At 38.3% G+C, this 11,282-nt stretch overlaps 1 protein-coding gene across 1 annotated transcript in view; it reads left to right on the top strand.

Moving 5' to 3' along the window:
* The first annotated feature begins 3,676 nt into the window (after window positions 1-3,676).
* SLC15A1 (solute carrier family 15 member 1) overlaps window positions 3,677-11,282 on the top strand; it is a 32,976-nt gene continuing 25,370 nt past the window's right edge. The window contains exons 1-4 of the mRNA XM_074974709.1: window positions 3,677-3,737; window positions 5,161-5,189; window positions 9,268-9,352; window positions 9,439-9,580. Coding sequence (XP_074830810.1) covers window positions 3,677-3,737; window positions 5,161-5,189; window positions 9,268-9,352; window positions 9,439-9,580 — 317 coding nt within the window. The remainder of the gene's footprint in view (window positions 3,738-5,160; window positions 5,190-9,267; window positions 9,353-9,438; window positions 9,581-11,282) is intronic.

The raw sequence follows: 11,282 nt of genomic DNA, 5'->3' as shown, positions 1-11,282 counted from the left end.
GTAGCACAACGTTAGGCTCTCATTTTGAAAATCTTTGCTCTGGTGCATTCAAGAACTTGATCAGCTTCCCTGGTGAAGGAGAGTGAATCCCTGAGACTTAGTTTAGAAATGGTCAAGAAGTAAGTCAGAGCCATAAACATTAGTGTTGACTGATTTCCAGAGGTACCACCATGGCCCAGGAAATTCTGCCAGTTTATCTCATGGAGTTTTCCTGACAGCCTTCCCTCAAATGAGGCTTAGGGACTCCACAGGGGATGCAAGGATGGTAGCCTTTCAGGCTTGCAGCTCCCTAGAATCTATAAAGACGGGAATCCCCGTATGGTTCCATAGCAGTAGTCACAGAGAAGACTCAGCAGCCTTATGCTGTCTCCAGCAGAGTGGTCAGCAGACAAAAAGGCCATGGAGAGTGAATTACTGGTCCTGTGCTCCATCCCCCCCTTGCATCCACTGGTTATATACTAGAATTATTTTACCTTTTACGCTTTTGAATTTGAAAGCTAAGGCCTCCTTTCAGTGCCTGTAGAATTCAGAGAGCTACACTTCTTTTATTGTTCTTTTTTCTTCCTATTTAGGTCAAAATATCACAAACATAAATACATATGTTTAAAAGAATAATCATTGCTGGAGATATGGTATAGCAAATAACACAATGCTGCAGGTGTTCTGGAAACATCAACATGTAAAAATATTCAGGGATAATATTATGGACAGACGTAATCTTTAGCATGGATACCTTGATATCCACTTATGTTTCTCTTTGTTTGAATTGCATAAGCGACATTTTTGTTAATTTCAGATATAGCAAGTAAGGGTATATATCCTGAAAGTATCATTAAAACAGCTTTTGGTATAGTTTATACTTATTTATTTTTATAAAGAAAAAATATATCCATGATTTTCATGTGTTGATTTTCCTTACTTTCCATATTCGTTTTATCTGTGTGGCATAATTATTCTATTTGTCAAAATAGATTAAATCTTACCAAAAAACCCTTAAAAATATACTTGTTAGTACATTGTGCAATCAGTGCTAACATTTAGAGAGTGTCCATAGGGCTCTTTGTTTTCAGGTTTTATTTTATTTAATTTTTCCCAGGAATTTATCAGTATTTAACAATAACAGTATTTAACATAACAATAAAAACAGGTGAAAATCAGTGCAAAAACTATTAATAATTTTTCTGGGTAAATATCAGGCTTTATTTTGTTGGATGGAAAGACGGGGGGGGAAGTATTCAGTAGATTAATGCTTTGAATTCTGTTCATCAATGTGGTTTGCTGCAGAACTAAAACAGATTTCAAAACACAATGCCACCTCTGAGTTTAAGAATACAGTAAAAAGAAAAGGAATACTTGTGGCACCTTAGAGACTAACAAATGTATTTGAGCATAAGCTTTCGTGAGCTACGGCTCATTTCATCGGATGCATTCAGTGGAAAATACAGTGGGGAGATTTATATACACAGAGAACATGAAACAGTGGGTGTTACCATACACACTGTAAGGAGAGTGATCAGGTAAGGTGAGCTATTACCAGTGGGGGGAGGGGGGGAGCGGGGGGGGGACCTTTCGTAGTGATAATCAAGGTGGGCCATTTCCAGCAGTTGACAAGAACATCTGAGGAACAGCAGGGTGTATCCAATGTAGCGCAAGTAGAGTAGGGGCATTAGGGGACAAGAGCTGGACACAAATAAGACACAAATGGACACAAATCAGATGTCAAGAATTGTAACATTCAAAAACCAGTCTGAGAACACTTCAATCTCTCTGGTCACTCAATTACAGACGTAAAAGTGGCAATTCTTCAACAAAAAAATTTCAGAAACAGACTCCAATGAGAGATTGCTGAATTGGAATTAATTTGCAAACTGGATACAATTAACTTAGGCTTGAATAAAGACTGGGAGTGGATGGGTCATTACACAAAGTAAAACTATTTCCCCATATTTATTCCACACCCCCCCCCCCGCTGTTCCTCAGACATTCTTGTCAACTGCTGGAAATGGCCCACCTTGATTATCACTACAAAAGATTCCCCACCGGCCCCGCCCCTCTCCTGCTGGTAATAGCTCACCTTACCTGATCACTCTGGTTACAGTGTGTATGGTAACACCCATTGTTTCATGTTCTCTGTGTATATAAATCTCCCCACTGTATTTTCCACTGAATGCTCACGAAAGCTTATGCTCAAATAAATTTGTTAGTCTCTAAGGTGCCACAAGTACTCCTTTTCTTTTTGTGGATACAGACTAACACGGCTGTTACTCTGAAACTTAAGAAACCTAAGAATACAGTATATCTTTAATCCCCAAATAAACATTTGAATAAACAGTTTACTGTTGTAGACTTAAAACTATTAGCCTATAAATATTTACATTTAATAATTGGGATACACCATTTGCAGCGCATACGCTCAACTTCATCCTTTTCTCCTGTTTTTGTTTTTTTTAAACTTTCAAATATTCCTTGTGTTCTGAAATGTATTCTCATATAGATTTTCATTTTCTTCCCATTTTACTGTGTCAAATCTTTAAATTGTTATCTGCTAACAGCTTGAAATGTGTACGTGCTGGGCGTGAGATTCCTCTGTACATTCAGATGCACACGCACTTCAGAGCTCGTGTGCCTGTTTGTTTATTCTGTGTATCTTCTAGACCAGGGGTTCTCAAAGTTCATTGCACCACTGCCCCCTTCTGACAACAAAAATTACTTCATGACCCCAGGAGGGGGGAACCGAAGCCTGAGCCCACCCAAGCCCCACATAGTGGGGCCAAAGGCCAAGCCCCACCACTCTGGACAGGGGGGCCAAAACTGAAGATCAAGGACTTCAGCCCCAGGTAGGGGGCCTGCAACCTGAGCCCTACTGCCAAGGGCTGAAGCCCTCAGGCTTTTGCTTCTGCCCTGGGCAGTGGGACTCAGGCTTTGGCCCTGAGCCCCAGCAAGTCTAAGCCAGCCCTGGCGACCCCATTCAAAGGGGGTCCCGACCCACATTGGGGTCCCGACACACAGTCTGAGAACCGCTGTTCTAGACCAGCAGTTCTCAACCTACGGCTCATGGGCCACAGCTACGGCCCATGTGATATCCTCAGGGCCATGTAGGTGGTATATATATTGTGTGGATGAGGCCCACATAACACAGAGAGAGCTGCATATGCGGCCCACAATGGTAAATAGGTTGAGAACCACTGTTCTAGACTAATATATAGCCTTACTTCAATAGGCAGCTTTGTATATACACACAGACTAATGTATTATCACAATACATATATCTCATGCAGTGTATTGTATTTTCCTAATAAATAAGTTATTTTTATATATTTGAATGATATAAAAGTTGAGTAAAAATTTAAAAAATGAATACTTTTTGTAAAACCTGGGAATTTTTCAGTAAAAACTGATTTTGAACTGAAAGGAAGGGGCTTTTCACAGTTGTTGTCAATACGCTGTGTACATGTGTACGCACACACGGTGAACTATGAACTAGATGCTACTAAAGTAAGCAGAAATATCATTTCTTTTCATAATGGCAATCTGTTATCATTTTGTTTAGTTTGCAAACCAGGATTTCAAAGTACACATCACTGCTGAACTTGAGCTTTATCTTCAAGATACTGAACTTTAACATAAGAAATGCTGACGTCCATTACATTTTTGCATGAACATTTCTTTATCAGAGATGGCAGGATGTCTGTCAGCAAAACTTACTTTGGAAAAACATGCTTCAGAGGCCTGCAGAGGTAGTGAAACCACTCTGGGCCCTGAGCATCAAGGAGTCCAGTCCAGCAAAGAATTTAAACATTTCCCACTGATTTCAGTGAGACTGCTCACATGTTTAAAGTTAGGAACAAGCTTAAGTGTTTTACTGAATCAGGCTGTAGTGCTCAGTATCTTGCAGGAGCAAGCACTGTGAACTACAGAATCAAGCTGAATGGCATTTGCCTTTATCTTGTCTCTACTTCTTACTTTTGCCCTGTCTGTAAAGCAAGCTATAAAGGTAGTGCACCCAGAGCTTAATTTGAAGCAGAACACTACTTTGGGGCTGTTTGATAGTTTGGTGTCACCTGGATTAGTGATGATTTTATGGTCTGAACAAGCTTTACTGTATGTGTGATGCTGTCTTGTGTTGTTCATGATTGTTTTCCATTTGAGCTATGTATGAATCGTGGGACTCCTACATTCTTGTGTATTTCTTAGCTCTCCCCATCTTACTAGTAAACTGAAATATTAGTATTTGTTCCCTGCTGGCTGAAAGCATATTTTAAATTTTTTTTCAGTCTGTACAAAATATCATAATTTTCTTTTTAGAACTTGTTTTCAATTTCATATTCCTTTGCACTGGACTAAGTATCCAAACGATGCCAAATATGAATCTGTGCCAATTACAGAAGTATTTCACTTCTCTCTATTAAACAGATAAATAAAAGGCAACCAAACTTCAAACACTAGGATGATCTGAAGTAAATTCAAATATTATGGATAGTTTCCTATGTAGATACATTAAAACACCTAAGCATACAGACTGCAGCATGGCAAATATTATTCAGAGCTAGTTTTTACAATGAGACTTTCTACAAATAGTAAACAATAAATTTGTGTCTCTATAGTTTCTATTTAATAGGGAGGATGCTTTAGTATGTACTCAAACTTTGCTTAATATTTTTGTTTTCTATTTTTTTTAAATTTCTTATTCAGTTTACTGCCTGCACTTATATTTTCAAAACCCTTCCTTGTTCAAGTTTTTGTATATAGTTAATGCCTCTTAATTGATACATAACCTAAATATCTTAGAGTTTACTAATTATGGTATGGGACTTTAGATAAATATAACTTCCAAGCTGCAATTGCTCTACTATAGATACACAATACAAAAACAATTTCATTTAATTTTGAAACAAGTGTTTCAGAGTATAAAAAGCCACATATAGAGGTCTGAAAGTTTACTTACCCTGTACATACATTTTATCTGTAAAAATGCTTATGGCTAATGAATACTACCAAGTTTATAGTGAATTATTTACAGTTTAAATTAATTAAGATTATTTTTCTTAATAAGAGTATTGTGTTTATTATTTAGATAAGATTATTGTGTTTTCCATTGTCTTGGTAAGAAATGTGATTTCCTAGTTTACATAAATTTGTTTCTCTCTTTTTTTTTAATAGCGAAAAATAAGATGGAAAGAAAACATGGGGTTAGTATTTATTTTTTTAACTCTGAAAAGTGTTTGTTTGTTGTACTCAAGTAACGTTCCCATTGTTCCTAACATAGTACATAGACATGCTGAGACAAAATCTCTGCTGATGTGAATGGACATAACCCCAACTGAAGTCAATTGTGTTGTACCCATTTACATCAGCAGAGAATCTGACTCACTGCCTTAGAGCCTGATCCAATGTCCATTGAGGTCAATGGGAGTCTTTTGACTTACTTCAGTGGGTATTAGGTCAGGCCTTGACTCCCAGCCATTGCATACACCTAAATGTGAGCTAAGAAGAGCAGGGTGGTCTGTGAAGAATCCTAGTACCTGACACTGTGTCACATTTGTTTCAGTTAAAGTGAGAATGTTTCAGTGAGACAAAGTTTGTTTATCAGCAAACAAAGACATATGTATTTATATACGTCATGCAGTTTGTAACCAAGTCTAACACACCTTACGGATTTGGCTTTTCTCATGTTCAAACTGACCTAAATCCGCTTGCTTTCAGCACTGCTTGAAAAAGAGTATCCCAACCTCCCCGGGCCAGACAGAGTGTGCAGACATTTATCTCTACTCCTGATTCCATTCTACTGAGATCAGAGCTCACTTTCTTTCTTTCTGAAGCTCCCAACAATATCTAATTGCAATTTCCTTTAAATCTCAATATCCAATTCAGTTACCAAAAAAGTCAAGTTTTGTGGCCAAGGATAAAAAATAAAGAGAAAATCCTGAAATAAAAATGAAGCAGAATGTAAACACAGCAAATACCTTCACTACAAAAAGTGTAGCTACTGACACATAGTTATGTGATGTAGTTAAGCAGGACGAGAGCTTTACATATTAGGAAGACCTTTGTTCATCTGACTGCTCTGGTATGTCTGCAGAAGGGGTGGTCTGTCTCATTTTTCTCTTATAGAACCCTAATAAGCAAATATATTCTTATGCTCATTTGTTGAAGATTTTATGCAATGTAATACAACAAAGTTTGTCAAGAAACTGTAAAACAAAAAACAAATTGCCTAGAGTAAGTTTGCATGTATTCTTTCCCATCCGTGTGTTTTATCATTTTTTATTATTTCTCTCTCAGTTGTAATCTTTACAGGAATACTTATTTCCATGAAGCACAAGGTTTCTCACTCCCAGCCCATGGACTGCCCTTACTGTATCTTCCATCAGTGTAGTCTCTTGGAAGAATGTCTCATTACCATGCAAGTGTAACTAGCTCTGAACTCAAGATCAGTGTTACAAAATGTCTCAGAACATACCCATCACTGCAGCAGATGTAATTCATAACAGTTGACAAGATACTGACCATCATACTGAGTTGTGTTTTTGTGAATGCCGTGGATTCAAATGTAGTATCACTTTAATATGATAGATAAAAGACACTAGTTTATACTTCCAATGTGTTGGACTCAATAAGTCTTTCCATATCTAGCTTCCTTAATAATTGAGCAAATTGGTGGGAATTTCATTTGAGCTATGTTTAGAGGTTCCACTATTGACCAAAGCTTCTCAATTCACTAACTGCAGGCAGGATTTCCATTGTACAACTTCTTTCAATTGGACCTTTGGGGCTGTTTTTCTTTGCATTGAATTGGATCTGAATTATTAACATTATTGCAATAGTCTAAATATAAAAATTACTGAAATCTCATAACATGAGATCAAACAATATCAAATGCCACTTTTCAACAACAATTAATTCCAGAAAAACTTGACCTCTGGAACAATTGATTTTTTAAACCTCAAACTAAATTATCTCTTATATTTAGCCTGCATATTAATATTGATTGTTTTTTAAAGCCACTATTTGATAATCTTTTTCACTTTAACTAACTGTAGCTGACATACACAATTATGTTAATCTGTGTTCAAAGATCCTTCTGTACTTGATCTTTTGCCACAAGGGTTATATGGCTTAGTATCAAGATTTCCTGTGATTCCTATACTAGCTAGCCTCACAAGACTGTAATGTCCCAGTTTAAGAAGTCTGAACTATGCGATATCCAAAACAAGTTGTAATTTATGAAATTCTTCTCAGAAGTTAGGTAATTTCTTATTGTACACACTAAAGTTTTCCAAGTTTTTTAAAAAGCAAGGTATTAATCACAGAATTGACTAAAGTCTAAGGACCAGATCCTCAGTAGGTGTAAATTAGCATAGCTCCATTGAAATCAAATGAAGATTTTCTTAAGATTTGATTCTGTAAGCTGCAGAACTAATAGCACCCTGCATCTTGCAGGATCAGGCCCATAAACAGTAAGCTATGAATAGTCATGGCATAAATATGAAAGGCCTAGAGCATTCTCCTATTCCCTTTCTTGTTTCTCCACAGAAAACTCATTTTAAAATATAATTTGTGACACTGTTTCAGCTTTTCTATTTTCAAGGCACTGTAGCTGTCTTGTAGTATTCAGTAACAAAAGCTGTACTGCTCTGATAAATTATGATTTATAGCAGAGATGCCCACATTTTGAGACACAAAGGACTGTACTGAAAACTGGTTGGTACCTGACCATCATTCATACATGTAAATCATGTTATCAAAATTAAAATGTCATCCTATCTGCATCTACATTAGAACTCCTAGATAGATTAAGAGAAATTGCATGTTCATTGTCACCAGCAATAAAAACCTACCGCTGATCAGTTTTATCCTTGCCCTGTAGTTATGGCAAGAGGACAAGATGCATTCTATTGAGACATTTTCAAAGTGCCCGTCACATTAGCCTTTAGGTTCCATGTGGGATGCTTTAGGTTGTGTTTTGGCCTTGCATGCAATGTACTGTCTCCTGTTCCTACAGGTTTGGATTCAAACACCTTTTGTTATCCATCTGTTTTCCATTCCCCATTGGAATCCTTTTCTCTTAATTTGGTAGATAGAAAGATTCCTATATTTATAGCTAAAAATCCAGATCTTGTATATTTTTTTCAGTTAGCCCATATTTTAGATCTGTACTATATTTGTGGGACTGTACTGACACTGAGAAGGCCGGAGTTAAGATATGGCCCAGTAGTTTGTGAAGCTAGTGTGCTGTTGCTGCTGAGATGTAGATGTATCTGTTATGATTCATACTACTCTATTATCCTGTAGAGGTACAAAACAACATTTTAGGTGATGGCACAGAGGTACTTGTCAAAGTCACAGTGAAAATATACTAGATAGCATTTCAGTTTGTGTATAAAAGAGCTTACAGGTTCCAGTTTCAGGGCAGATAAAACAATAATGATTATTGGCTCAAAAACGTTAACCATTATGCAGAGCATTTTAGCAAACAAAAGGTTTTTAAAGATCTGTGCACATCTATTGGTTGTATTTGCCTAATTTTGTACTCTGTTGCTCTCACCTCAGTGCTCAGCATGCAACTCAATAATTCATGAATCATCAACTCTTATGGCTTAAAAGATCCAGCATGCAAATACTCACAGTAATATACTCATATATTTGCATGCCTAAACTTTACCTTCACTGGGTGGAAATACTGGGTTCTACAGGGCTCTTTAATCTAGTGGGAAAAGGTACATGAGAACCAATATCTGGAAGTTAAAGCAGACAAATTCAAATCAGAAATCAGGCACAAATGTTAACAGTGAGGGTGTTTAACCACTGGAACAAACTACCAAGGGAAGTGGAGGATTCTGTTTCTCTTCTTGATGATTTCATATCAAGACTGCTTGTCTTTCTGGAAGATTTGCTTTAGTCCAACGCTAAAGGTTCATCATTTGCACCTGACAAGAGAGCTCTAAAAATGTCACTAGATTTTAATATAAAACTGTAATTGAATAATAACAATGTTTTGCATATTTTGGGATACTAGTCAGAACTACTCTAGACATTAGAAGCCTAGCATCCCAAATATGCAATATATGAAGTTTTTATTCAATTACAGTTTTGCCTAGCTCCATTGCAGTCAATAGATCTAACTACACTGGTATGCGATAACTGACCTGTAACTGGTAACATTTGTACTGACTCGGGCTAGAATTACGGATTGTGGCCAGATAATGATCCTCTTTATACATTTCATGGCTTTGTTGGAATTCACATTGTACCATTGTTCCCCTTCAGCCAAGTTGCCTTGGTTTTCCACTCAGCATCTTCTTCATTGTCATCAATGAGTTCTGTGAAAGATTCTCCTACTATGGAATGCGAGGTAACTTCCTTTTCAATCTTCACCTACTTTTGGTTTCAGTTACTGATTATCACCTCCCTAACAGATTGTTTTGTTCCCCCTTCTAGCTGTGCTTGTTCTGTACTTCAAATTTTTTCTCCGCTGGGATGATAACCTATCTACAGCCATCTACCACTCATTTGTTGCTCTGTGCTATTTGACTCCAATCCTTGGAGCAATCATTGCTGACTCCTGGCTGGGAAAGTTCATGTGAGTGCTTATTTAAAAAGCAAAACAATCAAATGAAGGCATGACTGAAAAAAACAATGACATTCCAACTGTTGCTTTAGGGAAAGAGTGTTTTAAACCACCCTCGGGATTCAAGAATACTCTGTCAGGAGCTGGTGTTCATGAATTCAGATTTGTAGAGAGGCTTCAAGTCTTAGTAGGTTTCACTCAGAACTGGAAGTGAGGAAAAGCTTGAGTCACTGACAGAAATATTCATTGGGACAGAGAGAATGTGAGAATGATTCAGGTAGGGCACTCACCAGGGAAGTGGGAGACCCAAGTTCTAATTCTTTTGCTGAATATTTAATTATTTATACACAGTAGAACAGCTTCAACAGGAGAGATCTGCCCCACACTACTACATAGCCCAGTGGTTAGGACACTCAGCTTGGAGTGGAAAACCCACATTCAAATTCTCTCTCTGCCTCAGGCAGAGGTTAGATTTGAACCTGGGTTTCCAAGGTCCTGGGTGGGTGTGCTAACCACTAAACTAAAGGTTATAAAGGGTGAGGGCATCTCTGTTGTCCATGTCTTTTGTGGGGGTTTAGGTGTGCTTTGCGCATGCCTACCTGATCAGGCCCTGAAGGCAAGATAGTCCAGCAATGCATAGTTTCTGGTCCCACTGAAGCTTAGAAGTTAGTTAGGCACCAATCTTCTGGTTGGTGTCAAGATTTAGTCAGCTGTGTGCATGCCCAGCCACTGAAATGTAGGCTCTTTGAAGACTTTAATGGGGGAAACATAGGCATCTATAGGGTTATGTGGCAGCCAAGCAGGAGGTTGTGATTGCCCGTTGCACCTAAATGTTAGACTTAGAGGTCTAAAGTAACACACTGTTTAAATCCCTGATCTTGCAAAGGCTTACTATGAGTTCAATTGGATTACTCCATTGGAACCTGGAACTCGAGTCTTGGCAAGTGGGAATAATATAAAACTTTTGATTTACTTCTAAAATATGCTTTTGTGTCATTTTAAAGCAAAAAACTACTGTAAAATTCATGAGGAACGTTAACAGACAGGACTGTGTGGAGGTTAGCCAAAGTACTAATAATTATAGCATTAATATCATGGTGGGTCAATCCTCAAGTAACCCATCCACTGTACCTGTACACTATCTCTGTGTGGGAGTACCCTCAGGGACTTCCTCCATACTTTGTTGGACAGGGAGCTCTAGTCTGTGGAAGAGGATACATAGCATTTTTGAAATGTGCTGTACATACAAGTAAACTATACAGAACCAATGGCATTAATCAGGAGTGGCCAAACCATGGCTTGTGAGCGGTATGCGGCTCTTTTACAGTTAAAATGCAGCTCGTGGAGCCCCCGAGGTACCCTCCCATTCTCCACCTACCAGATTCAGGGGTGGGGGGAGCTCAGGACCTCTATCTTGAAGTGGGGTGCTAGGGTCGGGGTTTCTGCCCAACAGGAAGGGGTGGGGATCTCAGGGCTTCAGACCTGTGGGGTATGTCTGCTGGGGCTCAGGCTTCAGCAGGAGTGGGGCTGAAGCCCTGAACCCCAGCAGGTGTGCTCCAGCTCTCAAACTTCTGAAGACTGTCATGTGCAGCTCAGAGGGTCAGTAAGCTTGGCCACCCCTGGCATAAATTGTCTCTCTATTGCTTATATAGTCCTCATCACTGTAGTATCTGAGCCTCCCAAATAAAGAACAGCAACAAGATTTTCTCACTGT

Source organism: Natator depressus, chromosome 1, assembly GCF_965152275.1.
Source record: "Natator depressus isolate rNatDep1 chromosome 1, rNatDep2.hap1, whole genome shotgun sequence".
Lineage (NCBI taxonomy): Eukaryota > Metazoa > Chordata > Testudines > Cheloniidae > Natator > Natator depressus.
Note: the sequence above shows the minus strand (reverse complement) of the source record. Positions and strands in the feature narration are given on the sequence as shown.